At 39.3% G+C, this 21,373-nt stretch overlaps 2 protein-coding genes across 5 annotated transcripts; one reads left to right on the top strand and one right to left on the bottom strand.

The window, feature by feature from the left end:
* Positions 1-535: 535 nt before the first annotated feature.
* pdp2 (putative pyruvate dehydrogenase phosphatase isoenzyme 2) lies at positions 536-6,957 on the bottom strand. 2 transcript variants are annotated; one of them, XM_067589540.1, is made up of 9 exons: positions 6,854-6,957; positions 6,309-6,429; positions 5,998-6,204; positions 5,568-5,687; positions 5,191-5,477; positions 3,888-3,993; positions 3,564-3,800; positions 3,175-3,474; positions 536-2,990 (listed from the first exon to the last, which is right to left on the bottom strand). In XM_067589540.1, exons 2-9 carry the CDS (start codon positions 6,387-6,389, stop codon positions 2,715-2,717), a joined length of 1,614 nt encoding a protein of 537 aa, XP_067445641.1. In that variant the 5' UTR covers positions 6,390-6,429; positions 6,854-6,957; the 3' UTR covers positions 536-2,714. The 2 variants fall into 2 exon arrangements, with proteins under 2 accessions (XP_067445641.1, XP_067445642.1); XM_067589541.1 differs by having other exon boundaries at positions 6,851-6,935.
* Positions 6,958-7,242: 285 nt separating this feature from the next.
* terb1 (telomere repeat binding bouquet formation protein 1) lies at positions 7,243-18,283 on the top strand. Of its 3 annotated transcripts, none has more exons than XM_067589537.1 (21): positions 7,243-7,328; positions 8,033-8,143; positions 8,298-8,429; positions 8,819-8,950; positions 9,126-9,186; positions 9,332-9,450; positions 9,756-9,884; positions 10,005-10,157; positions 10,250-10,381; positions 10,551-10,676; positions 11,528-11,670; positions 11,762-12,144; positions 12,243-12,307; positions 12,443-12,508; positions 13,037-13,273; positions 14,278-14,358; positions 14,643-14,690; positions 14,787-14,828; positions 15,925-15,992; positions 17,721-17,876; positions 17,966-18,283. In XM_067589537.1, the coding sequence occupies exons 2-21, from the start codon at positions 8,080-8,082 to the stop codon at positions 17,978-17,980; spliced, it is 2,352 nt and encodes a 783-aa protein (XP_067445638.1). In that variant the 5' UTR covers positions 7,243-7,328; positions 8,033-8,079; the 3' UTR covers positions 17,981-18,283. The 3 variants fall into 3 exon arrangements, with proteins under 3 accessions (XP_067445638.1, XP_067445639.1, XP_067445637.1); XM_067589536.1 differs by lacking the exon at positions 7,243-7,328 and adding an exon at positions 7,374-7,893; XM_067589538.1 differs by lacking the exons at positions 7,243-7,328; positions 15,925-15,992; positions 17,966-18,283 and adding an exon at positions 7,371-7,893 and having other exon boundaries at positions 17,721-17,870.
* Positions 18,284-21,373: the final 3,090 nt, after the last annotated feature.

Here is a 21,373-nt window from a genome sequence, read left to right as displayed (position 1 = left end):
TTATCAGCCACATGTTGGGGGGAAAACAAAGAAGTTAGAGGTGACCTCAGGCACTGAGAGACATGCAGGTGTGTCTATTTATGCAGGTGAAGCTTTCCAGTTTTCCACTGACCTTTTAAAAACTGTGACGTTTCTGTAACAGGTATTTTTAGTCTAGTTCATTCTAAATGAGCTGACCGCAGAAACATATCAAATTTGTTTTATATATCTTCACTGAACTTTAGTTTGCAGGATAATCGGACTGCATAGGGCTGAACATTTTCTCTGAGGAAAGCCTGCACATGTTTACAAAACACACACCACAAGGATCAGATTGGCTCCCATGACCCTCAGCAACTAACAAGTTAGCCCAGTTTATTTAGACAACTCTGTTTCCCACACAGCTTTAGAAGTTGCAGCATCAAACTCTCTACCATTTTGCCAAATGTAGTATTTGTTTTTGTCCTTCCTCACTAACTGGTCTTATAAAGCTGGTATTAACATGTTGGATGACATTTTGATCCAACATAATTAACAATACACAAGCCAAACAATATTATTTCTCAATAGTTTAATTACATCTTTATTCCAGTGAGTGGACTGTCAATTTAAATATGATCACATAAAAGACAGCACATTTACGCAACATTAAAATCATACTTTACAGCTTACATACAGGTCAAATAATCTGCCAAGTAAACAGAAAAAGATGTGTCACAGATGAGTAAGTGACATTGCGAGAAAAATGAAAACAAAAATGCAGACAAAGAACAAAGTGAATGTGTGCAACTTATATTTACCACCATAATTTTCTCTTTTAATACGCAACTCAAGTAAACTGACTGGAATACACTGAAAGATGTGCTTTTTTCCTGCGAGTGAGACTTCGTCACATTATCTGTATTTTGACCTGGTAAATGCTACAATTATGAATGTGTGACCTGTGTTAAGTGAAATAATAAAGAAGCCTGTACAAAGTGCAATACTGAAAACTGTCCTTTCATTTAAAAATGTGTAATTATTTTTTTTGTAACAGGTTCTAATGATCACTGTTTTTGTTCAAAAATATCCAGAAAATGGCAGCCGGAGGAGATGCTGACTGTGATCTGGACAGAGCCTCTGTCCAGTATTGTGAATAGGGATGCAACGATTATAGATTTTGATAGTACGATTATAGTCTGGGGAAAAAAACAACTGTTTCACAATTATTGCATTAATTTATTTCACAATACTACGGATGGATAAAATCATATGAGCATGTTTTGTAATGAAGTGGGAGCATAAGACACACTTAACCGAGGATTGTGCAACAGAGGGCTGAACTGCAGCAGCACCAGAGGTAGTCTTAAGCTAAAAGTGAGTAAGAAAAATTAAAATTAACCAACCACGCCAAGATCAACTTAAATTGGACATTGTAGTAATCACTGTAGTTGTTTTCTAATATTTAAAATATACTATTTTTAGTATAGTATTATAAAATTAAGATGAACTTTATCGATCCCCTAGGGGAAAATATTACTAATAGACTGAAGTGATTCTGTTATCAACTGTCTTCTATGTATATTTTTTATTCATTTTCAATTATCTATATTAATTATTAATCTAATTTTACATGTGGCAGGAGAAAATCCTGTCTATTATTGTTTTTTTTTTTTGCAGTTTCAGTAAAAATTAAAGAAATTCAGAACATCTCTTATGCAGGTGTCATTAATCACTGAAATGCAGTTAATTACATCCCATGGTATAACTCTGGAAGTCTACAGGATCCTCATGTTAAGTTAGTCTTTTACACCCGGCATATTTATCTACCATACCAGCGTTTACTTAACACTGATGGGAAGAACCAACAGGATGTAAATGGTCCCACTGAAGCTCTTGAGGAGATTATGTACCGTTTTGGTGAGTGTTAATTTATAAACAGTATAATGCTCCTTTTCCTGCTTTGTTACCATTGGTTTATGTTGCACTGAAAGCCCAACGCCTAACTCACCATTACTTTGTTGATTGTGACACTTGTGTATCTAATGCCCTACCGGCTCAGTGTTTCAGTAAGTAACTTGCCACTTAAGTAATGATTTTCTAACTTAGTTATTACTTGGTGTATTACCTTCACTTGAGCAGTATAGCTGGATGGTGATCTCGAAGATATTGCATTAAATTCGAGGTGTTGGCTCCTTTGGCAGCGACTTGTCTTCGGCAAGTTTTACAAATTGGAGATCTGTCTTCTTGAACAACACCCTGACCACTCTTTATGTATCCAAAATACTCCGAAACTGACCATTTTAGGTGTTTTGGTGATTCAACACTTCAATGTTGGGTCCCTCAGCCATTTCCAGACACATCTCCTTTAGCTAATGTAGCCCCCCTCAAACACAAATAAGGGGAGTTGCATGACAGCATGTGCAACTTTGCTTATCTGAACTTGTTGCAGCACGGCATTTTAAGCTGGTACACCAGGTTTGTTTTGGTTACGTGGCGGAACTTCAGCCTGCAGTCTGCAGGTTGCGCCTATGGACATTTTTTTTAACACAACTGTCTAGTTCTGTTAAATTTTCCTACACAGTACAACTGTTGTTCATGGAAAAATAACCTACCATAATGTCCCTTTTTAAGAGTGAGAACAGAAGTGTAGCTGAGCTTTCATGGTTAAAAAACCATGACATTTTAAAGCGCAGTTAATAGTGAAATCAGTTAATCGCTGCATCCCTTTGTGAATAATTGTGAATAATCTTTTGTTAGCTGTGGTGAGGTCTGACTAGGTCAGAGTTCAGATACACCACAGTAGCTGTGACATCGTCCCTGTACATTCGAGCCAGGTCCTCTGGCAGAGCGAGCATAGACGCCAGTCTCTCCTGGCATAGTTCTCCATACTCCCCCGTGCCAAGTGCATGTCTGATGAGGTGCGTGGCAGCATTGGTGTCTAGAGCAGGAGAGGCACGGGCCCGGCGTTTCTGCAAGAGTTCATGCATCTGACCCAATTTCAGCTGCCTCTCAGATGGAGAAACTGGAGCCTGGAAAAAATAGAGCACAGACAGGAATTTGAAACATCAAATGTGGTATTTAGAAAGCACCACTTTATTAGCAACACTTGAGCTTTATGAGATAAAAACAGAAGAAAATGAGATCTGGTCTGTATAAAAGTTGTGTGCTGTTAAAGGAATAGCAACATATTTCACTTTCACTCAACAGACAAACCTGTAAATGAATCCCACTCAGGTGCTCTCCAACCAGTCGTACAGCATCCTCACTCCTTAACTCGTCCCACAACCCATCAGTGCCGAATATCAGAAAGCGGTCTTGAGGTCTCAACTTGTGATATGTTATCTCTGGTGCCACATCAAGATAGGGTGGAGTATGGTAGTTGGGTGGCGTGTACTGGTATAGGTTGAGAGAGTCGAGATCCACTCCAGGTTCCAGGCTGTTTAAAATGCCCTGCTGCAACTCACGGCTCCACTTGAATCTCACGTCGCCAAAGGCACGCAAGGGCATCAAAACCTGACAAGACAATAAAACGATAGGACTTGTTTTCGACATGTATCCATTGTACAGTGCTTGCTAAGAATTATGCCATGAACTCCTCTCACCCCAAGAAGTCTGTCATCTGTGACCACTGTGTCTCTCTCTGAGGGTGGGTGCTTGGCTTTGATCCGCTCCACCTCAGCCTGGTTCTCTGCATTGTGGTCCTGGGAAAGGGGCAAAGCGCTCCATGAGCCATCCTCTTCCTTCACGCCCAGCACCGCTCGGCAGTCGCCGGAATTCGCTATATGGATCCCATCTGTGCCAACATGAGCCACACAGGCTGTGCAACCAGCAAACGCAACCTGAACAGACAATGATGCATGTGTATCAACATACAGTAGTGTGACCCTGAAGACACCATAGCAGCAAAGAAAAGTTTACATTATCACCTGGATGGCTGTGCTTTTCATCAGGTCATTGGAAAGCGGAAGTTGAGCCTCCAAGGAGATATCAGCGTCGAGCCGTCTAAAAGCGCGATCCAGGGCATCCGGAGGACTAAAAAAGAGGGTAAATGAAGGAGGGATGTAAAAGGAAAATTCATATGCACATATGTAAATGCACATACTTCTACACATAAAACTACATGTCTGGGTTTCTGTTAACTGGTAACTACAGTTTTTTTATACTAGGAAAATCTGTTGATGTGCAAAATATCTCCCCAGTCATAATATCTGGTGAAAATAATTCCTTCTGAGCAAAATTTTAATTGTATTAAAATAGGCTAAGATTAAATTTCCACATATCCTTCTATTTAAAAAAAAACAAATCTTCATTTTTTTGCGAATGTGCAGAACCAAATCAAAACAGCACTGTGATGTCGGCTTGTGGAGGACAAGGTCACAAGGCTTATGTGCAGTGCAAGTTGTGGAGAGACACTTGGCACCTTTGATTTTAAGTCGGCAGCTGCACGCTTCACTGCTGTATGAAGCATAAGAAGTGAAATGATATGAGTGAATAGGTTATGGTTATTTTTCATTTGTTTTTAAAAAGTTTTTATTCTACTTTATTTTATCTGAGAAAAGGCCTATAGTGAAGAGAAATTATTTCATTTTAAGTTGGCAGCATCACGCTGCTATTAAAATGTAATAAGCCAGAAAGGCCATCATGTATTTTTTTGGTTTGTCTGCAAATTGTTCTTATTCTCTTTTATTTTATCTGAGAATATGTGGGCCTAAAGCTGAGGGAAATTCTTTGTGTTTACATGTTGCCCCAACGAACATAGGCTTTTGTAATATTTATTTATTTTTAAAACAGCGTTATGCAGGTGGGTCTATAGATGGGACTTATTTTATTTGGAATATAATGTATAAGCAAATGTTGCCTACTTTTCAATAAAAAATATAAATCTACATGCCTTGATGATGTCATTCTTTATACAGCCTGCCTATCAATTATTTTTAAGCTAAATAAACATTGAAATTTGGGACACTGAATGTCAAGAGACTAAAAACTCTAATTGTTGAGTTTTTCTGACATGGTGGATAAACTATCACCCAACAATTACCTTAAGACCAATTTAGGTTAGAGTTCACATTTATATCATTTTATATAATGTACGTGAACAATCAAGGACATTAAGATAAGGAAAAACAAAAACAAGATAGGATTAATTTCTTCAGAATAATAAAAAAAAAAACACCACTAAAAGAATTTGGTTAAGTCTGCCAGAGATACATGTATTTTTGTACGTACCACATGCCTTCATCATGTTCCTCGCTGTCCAGTAAGTCCTGCCAGAAGACTCTGAGGTGGTCAATGTAGAGTGAAGCAGATTCCCGATAGTTTAAGTCTGCATGGTGTTTGTACCACTGCAAGATGGGAGGAACGGGTCTGCCATGCTCCATACACCTCTCAAGCTCCTCCAGGCTCTGCTTTGGCATCATTGCAATTGCAATGTAGTACAACAACCGCTCACTGACAGCCTGAGCACATGCCCAACCCCCATGTCCATCAAACACTCCAAAGAGCATGCCCTTTGACTGGGAGGGATAGAGAAAATTGAAATTAATAACGAAGGTGGAGAGCAAGAAGTGAGGTGGAAAAATAGGGAGACAGGAGAGGATGCATACCTGTAAGCAGGTGGCTGCACTACGACGATCCTCATTAGGCGTGTTGGCAGCTATCTGGTTGCTCTCAAACTTTTTCACAGCACTGAGTCCCCTGCCATCAAACTCAGGTACACTCACAGACTAAGAAATGGATGAAAAACATGCTTAGTAGTAGCCAGCTATTGTACAACTGATAACCAACATTTCCCCCTGGCCAACAACAAAACCCACCTTGGTCTTAGGCTAAACACACATTCTGTAAATGTACAAGTTTACTCATATTTTGCAGAGTTATACTAAACAAAAAACAGATCTGATATAAAAAAACAAGTTTTTCCACCTTGGAAATATGCTTGCCTACTGTATATTTTCATCTCCAACTCTTATCTTTTCAGACAGATAGTGTCAATGTCTCCTTGATCCCAAAGAGGGACACAATGGTATATAGTACCTGCTCATTAGATCGCAGAATGCTGTTGATCTGAACTTGGCTGAGCTGGAAGTCTAGATCCTGACGAGTTGAGAAATGTCGCCCACTTTGAGATCGAGTTCCTGACTCCTCACCTCTGCAGCACCACTGGTCTGTTCTGGAGGTACCCCAGGATGAGAAATGGACTGGTCGCAGTTGAGAAGGGGGAGATACTACCAGATGGGAATACTGAGTGAACAGAATGAGTTATTACATTAGGATTTGCCTGAAAATAAATACTGCTGAGTATAAAATATAACAATCCGGATTAATCAGACAATCAGGAGATTAACCTGGAATGGGGCACTGGAAGAAAGTGTCTGTGTGTAGCTTGAAGCTCTTTGAAGGATGCTGGCGTACAAACGCCCAGACATTTCTGGGACAGGGTGTTGAGCAACTCAATAACCCCGATATCTAGAAAGCGAGGGAAAAAAGAAGTGAAAGTTATGGTGACACCGGCACGATTCCTGTGAAGACACCTGGCATTCAATGTGCTAATGTAAATTATATAACATTAGCATGCTAGATGTTCTATGAGTTAGCCAGCTCACTACCATGATCAACGCGCTATAAGCCAAGAACAAGCAATATTAATTCATGTGTTCCGTGGGGTTAACGGGTGCAAACTAAGTTATCTAACATTAAGTTTGATAACATCAGTTATCAGTGAACTAGCTATGTTAATTACGATAGCTTGCTAGCTGCCTAGCTTCACAAACATGTTAATCGCTAACGTTATACCAAAACCGATACTCGAGCTAAATGTTTACATACAGACTGACGAAGTGCCTACATTAAATACGTTGAATAAAAACGACATGAAAGAAATACGTACAACCTTAATACGAAAAGTACGAATGAATCGATCTCAATCTTCTTCTTCTTCTTCCACTTCTGCTTCTTGTTGTGTGATTTTGGCAGTGTGAACGCTACTAGGCGTACTACTGCCCTCCGCAGGACAAAATTTAACTGACACAATCACACCATATTTTCATATATAACTTAACCCTGAATCATACAGGAACTGTAAAACTGCTTTGGTGATCAGCTGGTGGTTCTCATTTTGGCCAAAGAAATCGATGTCAATCGTCTAACAGCAACATAAATGACCGCGACGTGTGACAACATCTGACGTTGCCATCGGAGGCACTGTTGTAGTTTCACGCTTTTTGGGAAAAGGAAGAAAAGTAGGATGAAAAAAATCTAGCATGATTTTAATTAGACAATCTTCGTTTTAGACACCCAACGTTAACACAATATATGCAAATATAATGTGTCAGTTGTCTACTCTTCAATAAACATAATCAACAACTGTAAGTTGGCTATTTATTTATTCATGCTTTCCCATCCGACGTGACTTGAACGCGACACCCTCTTTGTTTCTATGGTAACGTGGGGCGCCAATTTTCCAACGTTTACGGACGGTTAGCTACAGGTCAATTAGTGTTAATGATACCTGGACGACAAACATAATGGCTAACGTCAGCTAATCTTGTTCAGTAACGTTTGTAGAGTCAGTAAGAGTTAGGAGGCATTCCTATCCTGAGGCAAAAATTAGAAAATTGACTTGACGAAAAATTGCATTTTTAAAAGAGTAGCTGATTTAGCCGGAGTTAAGTTAAGCTAGCTAACGTTACATATTTAAGTTAATTAAATTTAGCCTCCGCCAGTTCTGAAAAATAGCAGTCCTTATAATTTTAGAAAAAATGTAATGCTAGATTGGCTAAATGTGGGGTATACGAGATATTGTTGTAATATAAAGTTAGCCAGACTGTAAACTAGCTTAGGTGAGTTTTCACTTGTTAATGGCTTTAAAGCCAATAAGTCATTTCAAGAGTGAAATGGGTGAGATGGTGGTTCGCACCAGCAGCCGTAACAGTAAGTAATACTGATGCTTACTCCGCATCTGCACAATCTGTATTTATGTTTAGAAGGAAGTCGCTAATGTAAATACATTTACAAATGCATGTCTGTCTGGATAACATGCCTAGCTGATTTCATGGTTCTGCTTTCATAGCTATAAGAACAGATCTCAGTTTGCTGCTTGAGTGCCTGAAGTTTCAGATGAAATGCCCAGATTTGCAGAAACAAGCCCTTCTCACCATTCACTCAATCTGTGAAAAGAGAGGTAATGGTTAACCATCAGCGACAGACACATACCATTTCCCTGCCCTTAACCATCCCCTACACACATCAACCAATTCTGTAATGCAGCCCCACAGTCATTTTTATTCAGTATAATGCCTTGACTTGATTGTTTCACATCTCTCTCATCATTTCAGAGGATAATGCGGACCTTCTGAGAGAAATGGGAGGTGTGGCGTTTGTGTATAACCTCTCCAAATCCAGTATTGTTCATTCGGATGTTAAGGAGACTGCACTCTTTACTCTTGGCACTCTAGCAGAGGCCAATGGTAGGTGTGTCGATATGTATGTCATACAATACAGGGGCAGAGTCTTTGAAGGGTGCAGTCCGAGAAGTTGTGTTCCTTTGCAGCACCTGAAGCCTAGTGTGAGAGCTAAGATGAATTTCCACCTCCTCCCCAAATGAGACAGCCCAGCCTTACAGAGATCAAAACTTATTATGCATTTGGTCAGACCTTTTAAAGTGGGCAAATATTAGTGATAAACTATCTGTAGATTGTCTTTGAATTGAGATGCAGCATGTGTTTTTCACTTGATATGTGTACAACAAACCTGTGTGCAATCATTTGTTATTAATATCACTGCAATGGAAATGCATTTTTTTAAGGTAAATACCAGTTTTACATATTTAATATATTGTCTTTGTTCTTTCTGGTAGTGTACTGCAAACATTCTCTGTGCAGAAAGGAGACATTTGTAGAACTTGCTGGTTGTTTGATGAAGGAAGATACCCCACTGACACAGAAGAGAGTTTCTGTCTATTTGCTGTCTGTGTTGGTAGCCAACAACAGTAAGATCAAAGCTCCTCCACTGACATGAGTTAAAGCTACAGGATCAGCTGTCCCATTTATGTGCATGCTTTTCTGACTTTACATGACATTTTCTATTTTTTCTTTCTATTTAATGTATAATCTTGCTTTTGTTAAGCAGACTTTTGTGGTCCTCATGTGTCTGTGCTATTGCAGGAGCAGGGCAGACTTTAGCCCAAACCACTGACTGCCTGGACATTTTGCTGGACCTCTTCAGGTATTTTAAAATGTTAATTGTCCGTAATATTATGTAGCCAAACCAAGTCTTGCCAAATTCATAGAGCTCTGCAGAAAAAAAATGATTTAAAAAACCAACTCATGTAAGCACATATATCTAAGTTTAACAGCATATACTTTTGCAGGTCCACTTTCCCCCTCTCTACAGAGGCTACTTTGAAAGCAGCTAATGCTACTCAAACCTACCAGCTCTGGGCGTCTGTGTGTAGCGCTCTCTGTGGATGTGTCAACAACCCTCAGAATGGTAATGGCTTTGATGTATTTTTGTCTCGTACCAAGCGATTCAACTTTGCAGTACTGCAGTATTCTCACAACTCAATACTGTATATTCTCTCTCTCACTCTCTGGCCAACAACTATTTTGGGATACCTGGTTATTAGTAAAAAAGTAGCAGTAGTAGTTGAGTAGTTGTGAAACCCCTACTTTGTACTCGGGATCCTACCATCCTGACAACTACTTTTGGGTCAAATCAAAGAATACTGCATTACGTTTATATCTGGATTAACAGCTAAAAAAAGGTTTCGCTAATGTCTTTCTTTTGTGTTCCAGAGGAGGCTCAGCGTATCTGTGTTGCAGCTTTTCCCATAATAAAAATCTGGTTTCAGCAGATTTCTCTGCCCCACACTGAGGTTTTTCAACCCATATGCTCCTTCATAGCAATGACAGTTGCCAACAACTGTAAGTTTAAGAGGTGGAATTGCTTGTGCCAAACTTGTGATTTTCTATGTTTATTTAAATTATATAAAATGACACTGAAATGCAGATTATTTAGTTCTCATCTCTTATTTGTTTTTACAGCCTGTGTTCAGGAAAGTTTTTCTGCCTTTGGGGGTTTGGAAACTCTCACTCTTACACTGGTTCGTCTAGTTTCTGGGACAGAGACAAGCTTGTTGTCTTGCCAGCTTTCTGTCACAATATGCAAGACTCTGTCAGCTTGCATAACTGATAACCGTGTGTATTGCTCTCACAGACACGCACACATGCACATTAACCTTTCAGCTAAACAACTGAACTGTCTCTCCATTCACTACTATTCTTTGTAGCCACTCTTGCTTCAGGTTTGGCTCAGTATAGTGTAGTTTCCCACCTCCTCTCCCTGCTGGCAAGCCCAAACCTTGACCCCAAGGACAGGCCCTCAGTTTTACTCACCTTGGGCCACTGCACCGAGGCCTCTGGTAAGACTATGTTTATATCAATGTTTTTCTTCTAGTGTTGTTTCTCACTTACTTTTGAAACACTTTCATGTACTGCTCTAATTCAGTAGTCTTCCTTCCCTTGAGATTATCGCTCCATCTTTCACTATCCAAGTATTTCTCACAACTGCATGTTTTTTCCTGTCTACAGAGGACCACCAGTCCCAGCTGGTGCAGTGCGGAGGCCTGCCACTCATCATAACTTTACTCACAGAGGACACAAGTGAGGAGGTTAGGAGGGCTGCTACATTCATATTACAGACCTGCAAACAGGCCAGTAAGTCAAAGCAGCCCTGTTACTATTGTAATGCAAGTACATTAACATATTGTAACCATCATTGTAGTTTATTATGTAAGATGGACTTGAAGACCGTTGACCATAATCTTAAACTCCATTATTGAGGGTTTTTTCTCATAAAGAGCAACGCAGGCAGCCTTCGTGGTATCTGGTGGAAAAAACAACTTTCCAACAGCAACAGATTAGCATATTCTCTTTGAGTATAACATTGTGTTACAATGTCATATCAATGTCAGTTTGAATCTCAAAGATTATTACATTAGTTAACTTCAAAACCATAATGTCATCATCATGGCTTCGAAATCACTCTGCGTTATTTAGCTGTTACTCCATTTACTGATATTCTGAGCAAATGTGAATTTAACTATTGCAACACCATGTTAAATAATTTAAACAAACTTCCTTACTCTTGCAAATTAAATAGAAATAGTAGATAGAAATATTAAATGGAAACTGCGTTCAGGGTGGCTCAGTGTAGCACTGTGGACTTGAGGCTGCAAAAGCAGGATTCATTTCTTCTCTAACCCTTCCGCTGTAGTCTACTTAATTTAGTTCAGTACATTTCTTTCCTGAGATGCAAGCAGGCTGAATTTGAGACTCTAAAATGCTCAGAGGTATGATTGTAATCATGTGTAAATGGTAAGCTGGTAGCCAGGCTTTCTATCTGCCTTTTGGCTAATGAATATTTAGATAAACTCCGGCCCATCATCATGAGCTACAGAACCTCAAGAGAGATTAAGTGAATAGAAAAAATGAATGATTAAATTATACGTGGGTTGAATCTAGAGTATGGAGCTCTCGTCATTTGTTGGTTATCTGTGTCTGTGAAGCCATGTCCTTGGGAGTGCCTGGTCTGATAGCGAGACAAGGTGAGGTTGAAAATGTCAAGCCCCTCAAAAACATGGAAAGCTTCAGGAGCTCAGCCAGAGAGTTACTGCGCAGGATTGACCTGCTAGAGAAGAGACAGGCAAAGGTGAGACATGCAGTCACACAAATCACCAAGAGCCTAATCAGCACGTGGCAGTATGACTTATTTTTTGCATTGTGGTTATGTTTATCTTTAGGAGGCTGAGGATGAGCAGGAAGACACACACCCACCAACTTCAACTGAAGGGTTAGGGCAACCATCTCTTCTTCCAGCCTTGCCTCTGACTCTGCAGCAGCATACAGAGAGCTTTAAAACCGCCCCCTCAGCATATAGACAGACCAGCAGTCTTAAGCATGTAGAAGCAGGGGGTGACAACAGTAGTAAACTTCAAACTGTCAGAAACGTGAAAGAGAATGACAGTGAAATAAGGAACATGAGCTCCAATTTAAATGCTCAGGAAGAGAGGGTTAAAACCAGTGGAGGGGGTGTGTGGTGCACAGTGTGTAAGGGTACTAGAGCCCTAAAGTCTTCCCATGTATGGTCACTAGAGGGAGTAAGAGAGCCACATACAGCAGACAGGTTAGTAGAGTTTTTCAGTGTTGATTACTTGTTATTTAGATAAGCTCAAATTAAATGATGGCTTTCATAATTAATTTTTTCTTTTGTTTTTTGTTTAGTCAACTGTTTAAGCCCCCAGTACCACTGAGGTGCAATGTACCACAAGAAATTAAAGGCACTGAGAGTAAGAGCAGTAAAAAACACAGCTTCATACCTTTGACGCGCTATTATGAACGCCAATGTCTTTGCTTGAATTTTTGCATTCAGTAGATGTGTGGTTTCCCCTGTGTTTATTCAAGTAACATGTTTTTATGTTTAGAGTTACAGGAGAGTGACGTGAGTGAAGAGGGGGAAGAGCACTCACTCTGTCATGTTCGGTGTGCAGGTAGGTGAACATGAAACTGGCCCTCTGTCAAATGCTTTTCATTTTGTGTTATGAAATGGCTGTTGAAAGCCCAAACAAGCACAGATAATACTCTCTTTCAATTTTATTTGAAATGAACTTAATATGAACAATAAACTAGAATTCTTTGCTGTATAGTTTTATGTAGATGTAGGCTGTGGTGGTAGTTTTGGTCCTGAGAATCTTGGTCACTTCTTTTGCCCGTAATTATTTTCCAAGGTGATTGTAGCAGTACATTTTTAAAATCCCCTGTTCCTAAGTCGGACCAGTGCATCACCAAAACAGCTCCAGAGTTAAAACAAAGTTTGCCCAGACATGCAAAGTCATTGTATGAGTCAGTATAATGTTGTTTTAAGCAAATTTTGTTTTTTCCACTCAAACAAAAAATATCATTCATTAAAATATAATTTATAAACTTTAATGGATCATACAGTTAGATCAATGTAAAGCCATCGGTGTGTTTTCATAAGTTAATTCACTGCAGTTAATCCTCTTCGTTCTCTCCTTCAGGTTGTGTGTTGCCCTTTGAAGAGGTGACCAGTCGCACTTTTGCGACTCTCCTAAGCTCCTGCCATCAGAGCTGTGACATGCACACGGTTCTTCAAGAGGCCACAGAACGCTTCAGGACTTGTCACTGCAACCTTCTATTCAAGGGAGAGAACCAGGACAACACTGTAGAGCTGACACACCCAAAACCTAAGAGAGTGTCAGCTGCAGAGCCACAGAGAAGCAGGGAAAACTGGAAGGGTAGGAAACTTCAATGTTTGAAATCAAACTCTTAATCCATCTTTTCAACAGTTGTAGGTTCAGCCTTGCAATCTGATTAGTCAAAGAGTACATTCAAGCCATACTGATAGTCTCAGCATGACAGTCCTCAAAGCATGGACAGGATTATGGATTTGCATCTTAATATAATATCAAAACAACCCACTAACCAAGTAAAATCAATTCCAAAGGCCCAGAACAACCATTAGGCTTACTCACCACAGGTGTTAATTGACTGGTGCTGCTGTCACTTGACCAGTCACTGCAAGTCAGCTTCTATGTATGCCCTCTTTATGTTTTATAAGAAAAAACATTAAATTATTCAAAACTCTGGTTCAGCACAGTGTTGTACATTGGTTAACTCATTTACTCACTTTGCAACACACTTTGTATGACTGTAAGAGAACACTGAGTGGTCAAAACCTAAAGGGAACTCACCAAAAAAAGTGGATACAGGAATAGCATTATATGTGTGCAAAGTTCCACATTTTGTTTCCGGGCTCATTATAACCTGGGAAGGCTAGCATTGATTAACCTGTTATTGCAGCATGGGTTACATGACTACTGCATTTGGCAGGAAAATGTAATATGCAAATAATAAAACTAGGGTGTGGGCTACTTCTCAGACTGCCTAATACGTGCTATGTCATAGGTGCTGTGACCTATTGTGATTAACTCATGCATTAATTGAATGATAGCATTAAAAGGTTGTATTTGTAAACTTTGAACTTAATCTTGCATCAGTGCATTGCCACAGTCAAGACAAATGTAAAAACCTTTGGAGTTGATGAAATATAAGAGAAGTTTAAAACAGTAAACATGCATCATGCATGTTGCTGTTGTTCCAAACTGTTTTTATGGAACAATCAATTTTGTTTTCATTATCCATTACTTCAAATTCTTTGCCCTTATAACCTCTGTAAGAATACACATTATTGTCTTTGACTACTGTTATAAAAACTCTGATTTCTACTCCACTGTAAAAGAGGCCTGCCTGACTCCCATGCGTAAAGGAACTGGGCAAGCCAAGAGCTCCCAGCAAGAACACCACTGGAAGAAATACAATGGTAAGGATGATACATTAAGTGAATGTTTATACAGTTCTATAGCATAATCATATCTTAAATGACAATGAAAATGAACCTGCCTAGATATAACAAGACATCAATAAATCATAAAGCAATATTATGCAATGCAGTAATTCAAGCCAAGCCACAATGCAAGCCAAGTCTATCCATTATCACCGATGATATCATAAAAGGTGTTCCTGAAAACAAAGGGTTTACAGGTATATTCTTTCTGTGCCGACTGTAAATGTGTAATTTGTCATTTCTACTTCCACCTACCACAGGCATAACTTTGACCCCACTGCACACAGGAGCTAAAATGGAGACATTTGGTATGTATGTGATATTACAGCAGCGACATATCATTTACTGTTTGTTTTCTTTCACATTTGGCGTATTCAACAGCATTGTTACTATCACTCTCTCAGGTTTACGCTTGGCTCCCCTGAACAGGCCTCATCTGCCTCAAGGTAGATATATCAGATATGGTTATTTACAGTAGATTACTTTTAAGTGTGTGTGTGAATGTCATTATTGAGAGCCTGTGGTGGGAGCTGTCCTCGGCAGTGTGTTCTTGGCAGCAGACGAACCAAAGAACAGAAGGAATGTTGAACTGCAGCCAGTGTTCTCACAGTGCAGGCCAGAGCTGGTTCAGAGCAGCACAGCTGTATTAAGCTGTTTCACACTCTGTGTAACACAGTGTGTGTGTGTGTGTGTGTGTGTGTGTGTGTGTGTGTGTGTGTGTGTGTGTGTGTGTGTGTGTGTGTGTGTGAGTGAGTGTCTGTGGGTGTGAATGAGTGAGTGAGGGAGAGAGATTGAAAGGGTGTGTTCCAATGCGTTTGTGCTATAGCAGTGACATGTGTTGAAAGGAAAAGCATTTTACTCTATTCGATATTATTTCGTATTTTTTGTACTTACATTACGTGCACTACACTACATGTACTATTTGTTAAAGATACGCACACACATATATACATATATATGTTGCAATATTTGCCACTACCTCCTTTTTCTCTTCCGATTAACTTTGCCCACTGTGTAGCCTAAAAAACTATTGTGTTACAACACAGTTGTGGAGTGCAGTCCAGCATCAACCTTCTTTATGTGCTGTTATGGAGAGATTTCTGTGTCTTTATACTTCTCAGCCAAATGTATTTTCCAGTGCTCACTTTGTGTGAAATACTCAAAGTCCACACTATATTTTTTCTTCCATTGCACCGTAGACATTTTCATTCTTTCTCTGCCCAGTACAGATGTTTTTCCACTTGTTTCTTCTTCCCTCTGTTAAGCTTTTTCTGACTTATTTTTCCCCTAATATTTTATTGACTTGCCTCCTCTTCCTTTATCAGTTGTTCTTGTCTTTCTGCTTTCTCGCTTGTACAGCAGCTGTATTAGCCCTGACAGGTGATGTAATATAGCTCTAATGAGGAGTATGTTTTTTCACTCTGTATATTTAATCTGAGGTCAGTTAGTGTCTGTTTGAGTAGTAGAATGAGATGTAAAACCTCTGTCTGTATTTTTCACAGACGCACACAAACTCAGACTGTTATCATCTTTCAAATACAGAAGGAAGAGGAGAGAATAATCATGCACTAGATGAACAGCCAAAGGCTAGCAGAGAGTCTTGTTCCAGTGTAAGAGTTTGAAATAATATTTTCTGTCAAAAATGTATCTGTTGATGTTTACATTGCCTGCAATGTTTTCCCACAGGTTTTTAATGCCATGAGAGTATACTGCAGTTCATTGAAGAGGTAAAAAATATTTGAGGAATAAAGGGAAGAAATGTGAAGTGAAGAGTAGCAATGAGATTTGAGAATCAGTTACCAGAAAATGAGTTTCAAATTACCCAATTCTTGAGAGTCATTTAGTTCTGCTTCCTCTTATCACTGCCAGTGCATTTTGCAAACGCTTGCACTGATGCAAAATTGTGAAATCCAAGCCACAAAGAAACAAAATTTGAATATGGGACCATACAATTACAGAACTGGAAAAGAATTTGTTAGCAATGGATGCCATAAGCTATCAGCTTTTTAATACATACTGTAGGTTATTGGTGCAGCATCTCTTCAAGCTAGTACAAATGTAGCCATTACCTAACGTATAAAAAGATAAATGTTTAAGGATTATAGTGGTTTTGCTTGTTTTTGCCAATTATCTCCAAAATGTCAGTTATTTTCAGTGCAATAAAAAAATCAACTCAAACTTTGCTTGAGATAATCTCTTAAAATGAACAACTGGCAGCATTTATTTATTTATTTATTTATGTAGGATCTGAAAACAATATGAATGTGTCTTGAAATGTATTATAAAAAGTTGCTAGTCAGCAGCTGAGTTGTCAGAGTGTCCTCGAACACAACAGCAGGGAGATTTTTAAAAACGTGCAGCTGCTGAGCACTGCAGTAACTACAAAAATAGACATGACACAACATCAGATGTCAAGTTTCTACAAATTGATTTTCATAGTGTACTGAAACAAATTGAAACCAATCGCTGCCTTGAAGGTGGGAAATCAGTTTAAAAATATTTGATATGCCTTTGAGAATGACTGGGAGTAATTAAAGGTTCAGTGTGTAGAATTTAGTGGCATCTAGCGGAACGGACTTGGCAGAAATGGAATATAATATTCATAAGCATGTTTTAGTTAGCGTATAATCACCTGAAAATAATTGTTGTGTTTTCATTACCTTAGAATGAGCCCCTTATATCTACATAGGTAGTGGGTCCCCTTCCACAGAGCCCGCCATATTTCTACAGGAGCCCAGAACAGACAAACCAAACGCTGGCTCTAAAGAGGGCCTTTGGTGTTTTTTTGTGAGTTTCGAGGCCACCGTAGGTTCTCCTACACACTTGGAAGAGGAGGGGAGGGGTATTCATTTGGTTGCAATCTCACTGCTAGATGACACTAAAACCTGCACACTGCACCTTTAATGTAATTTGTAGGTAATGGGCTAAAATGTGCGAAACCGCCAGTATGGTCTAGTAACATTATTCACAAAAACAGTACATGTAGTGACGTATGACAGTAGATGGTTTTGAAAAGGAATAACTAAATGAAAAGTGGATGTTTTGCAAGCACATATTTTCCTATCAAGTCCTAATTCATTCTCTGAACTTGTATGCACTTTCTTCCGCTTTATGTAAAATATTTACCACAAGAGTTTGTCCTTTCTTGTCCATACTTAGTAACTTGGCCATGTGTGATTAATATTAAAAAAGAGGGAGAACAGGTACTCTAATCATGTCCAGCATGCATCCATGCACCTGTGGTTTCTCCCATTAAGCAAACTCTCTTTCCCATCTGACAGACTGTCTGCTCTTTGCTGAATTTTTTTCTCTTCTGCCTTTCTTGTTATTGTTATTAGCGAAGGAAGCGGAAAGACTTCAGCTGTGAGGAGCTGCATTACCAACTGTGCGGAGTGAAGAAATATGGCTTCTCCTGGAACTCTATCTTGTGGTCATACCCCTTCCAACCTGGACGCACCAATGTTGACCTGGCCAAGAAATACAGGCGGCTAATGGTAAGAAAATAAGGTAGTTGTTTTCTCAAAACTGTCAAATTGCATTGAAATTAACTGCTTGACTGACATGTCTTATTTTTTGCATTTAGAAATGTAAACCCTAGGATGCTGGCTGTGTATAATCCTGGTCCTGAGATCCTGGACCAGCTGTAAATTAACAGCTTTGATTGATCTAAAAGGCCTTTGTTCTACCCAGTTCCACACTGCGTTGATTGTAAAATAATCCAAAACAGCATACATTACATTAACTTACATGTAATATGTTGTAGTCTTAGTATGTATTTTATATTCACTGCTTTGTACAGAGTTTGCCATGTATTAAAAATAGTTCTGCAGCACTTTTAGGTCCTTTGGCAGTTATTGTTGATTGTTTGCGTTTGTTCTATATTAAAACAGGTTTGACTTTCTGTGTCAGTGTCTTCTCTGTACATGTCCTTTAAACAGATTTGTATATGATTTCCTGCAAACAGTCAACTTTTTAGATTTTAAGTTTAGCTGCAAGCAACAGTTGTGAATCATATCAATGTTCATAGGAGAGAATGCCACTTGGGACCATGTTTGTGGGAGACTAAATCTGGAACTGTTTGGAGGGATAAATTGTGCCAGATTTTGGGTGAATCGGATGTACATCCTTTGAGTAACTGCTGTTGTAAAGTCCTCATTTTGTCATGGCAATACTTACTGATGAATCATCACCACATTGAGCAGAAATTGTTTTGTTTCTGTCACATGTACATCTGCCAGATTTCATTGCAACAGCGCAATCTGTAAATCAATTATGGTGGGAAAAAGGCTCAGTCTCAACCATTTATACTGATTCTGTATATATTTTTAGGTCTGATCAGATCTGCTGTGCACCAATTTTGATAACACTAGAAACTTTGGAAATATTTGAAAATTGGCATGTCCTGTGTTAACAGATGTGATTTCACCCAGAGTCCAGTAATGTCCAGTTCAGCAGTAATGTGCTACAACATAAAAGTGAGTTATAGAGACACAGACCATGAACTGCAAAGCCCCCAGTTCGAGTCCTGCTGGGCCCTCTGCTGCATCTCTCTACTGGCACTATCTAACAAAGGCATAAGATGCCAACACCCCCCTCCCTCCCTCCCCCACAAAAACATCCAGCTTTTGTATTTGTGTTACTTCCTTGACATATGGGTGTCACAGAGGCAAATACCAAGTTTTGTTTTCTTAGTTTTTCTGCTTTGACCATCAGAGTCCATAGAGAGACAGGAAATCAACAAGGAGAGGAGGGACTCAAGTCCAGCAGTCTTGTTTATTGAGCTGAAAGCCTCTGGTATGACAGGAATCGCAAATAGTGCAAATCATGCTGCTTATCTATTCTCTATGTGCATCATGAAGCAGTTCAGTCTTTTTACAGTATGCTTTACTAAAGGCTAGTTTGACTGAGATCACTGTCTAAAGAGTGCCTCTCCCACTCCAGGGGGACTCATCGCTGTGTTGCCAAAACCATGGGACTTACCCGTTTGCCATGCCCTGAGGCGTAGGCTGTTACAGTTAGGTGTGGCTGGACGAGACAAAATGTTTTCTGGAAGCAAACCTAAATATGATTATGGATTATGGAACTGGAAAAGACATAAGCGGTGCACCACAGTCATCCTCTGACACAGATTATATTGTCTTGTGGAAAAGCAAGTTAAATGGAGTAGTTGTACATCTCCATTATAACGCAGAATATTCTTCCCTTCATTAGGTGGTATTCCTGTCAGATTGGCAAAGCTAATAGTTATTTTTCAGTTTTAGGCAGGCAGAAGTGGTCTCTCATACCAATCCACTGACTGCGTTTGTCAAGATGTTAAGATAGCAATGCAGTGAGGGCAGGGAGAGTGTGGTGGGAGAGGCATGTGAGGAGCAGATTTCTCATGGACTGAAACACAGTCACACTGAAGACTTTTGACCCAGGCCCCCCGAAAACCTCCTTCCTCTGGAAAGAATGTGGCCTCGTCTCTCCCCCTTCTCCTCCCTCCCCTTCTCGTCCTCTCTCCCACAAGACTGTGAGAAGGCACTGTCTCTCTTACATGATCTGTGCTGTGTTGGCTGGAATTTCATTTCTCTATGTATGCGCTGTGTCCCATACATGTTCTGGTATGTTGCTTAAAATGATTTGCAATGGAGAACGCTCAAATTCCTCCAATATGTGCATTAAACAGATCCATGGTCTGCTTTTATCTTTTAGGCCAGCTAAATCACATTCTACATTCCAAGTAATGGCATGGCATCTGCAACTTTGTGGTGTCACAGCTAATGTTAAGTAGCACGCTAACTTGTTATCTTGATCTGCTAATTTACCCTCATTTACATTTCTGAACACCTCAACATATGGAAACTAATCAGTCAAAAAACATGCATGGAGTGCTGCTTGGGTGTAGAAAGGTATTCCTCTAGTGCTGTTCAGTTTAGGGATCCTACTAGTCTAGACTTATTGAAAAGATCTGAGCCACTCAAGGGCAATAAATTTAAAAAGCCTTTAATACTTCATGGCTACTTAGTTATAGTTAAAAACATGCCTACGCATTTCTGCCATTAAGGCCTTCATCAGGGCAAGTACAAAATGGTCGCCTTTAGGCTGCTTCCTATATATGTTGGCAAGTAGTCACGTGATTAATGTAGACAGGTAAAGTCACATGACAGACAGCAGCACAGAAAACCACACATCTAAACATTTACATAATATCAAGGCAAAAAACAGCAATAAACTACATGACACTGTTCAAAGAACCCAGATGCCTAAATCAAAGACAATCTTGCCTCTTTATATTGGTTGTTTTTATACTGGGAGAACAAAGCGCAAACTGAAGGCAAGATTGGCTGAACATAAACATGCTTTAAGAACTAGCAACCCTCAATATGCTCTACATTACAAAGAGGCTTACCACAGCAGCTGCAGCTCTCTAAAGATATCAGGCCGTATAGTAAACTCAATAAGGGGTGGAGACAGATTAAAGAGGCTCTTACAAAGAGAATCGTTTTGGATATATACACTGAAAGCTATACAATACCCCGGTTTGAATGGGGAACTTGACTTCTCTCCTTCTTAGTAATTGTCTTTGATTTAGACATCTGGGTTCTTTAAACAGCATCATGTGCCGTCTTGCTTGTGTGTACTGAAAACTTAAAAATTTGGATTTAAAATTTTAAAAAAAAAAAAAAAAAAAAAAAAAAATATATATATATATATATATAGCACTAAACTATATATATATATATATATAGTTTAGTGCTGTTTTTGTCATGACATTATGTAAATGTTTAAATGTGTGGTTTCCTCTGCTGATCTGTGTCTGTCATATGGCTTTACCTATCTACATTAATCATGTGACCACTACTTTTCCATACTGATCATGTGACTACTTGCCAACATATATACGAAGCAGCCTAAATGTGACCATTTTGTACTTGCGCTGATGAAGGCCTTAATGGCAGAAATGCGTAGGCATGTTTTGAACTATGACTAAGTAGCCTTGAAGTACTAA

Source organism: Thunnus thynnus, chromosome 5 (assembly GCF_963924715.1).
Source record: "Thunnus thynnus chromosome 5, fThuThy2.1, whole genome shotgun sequence".
Taxonomy (NCBI): domain Eukaryota; kingdom Metazoa; phylum Chordata; class Actinopteri; order Scombriformes; family Scombridae; genus Thunnus; species Thunnus thynnus.
The sequence above is the reverse complement of the archived record's forward strand: the minus strand, read 5'-3'. Positions and strand labels throughout refer to the sequence as shown.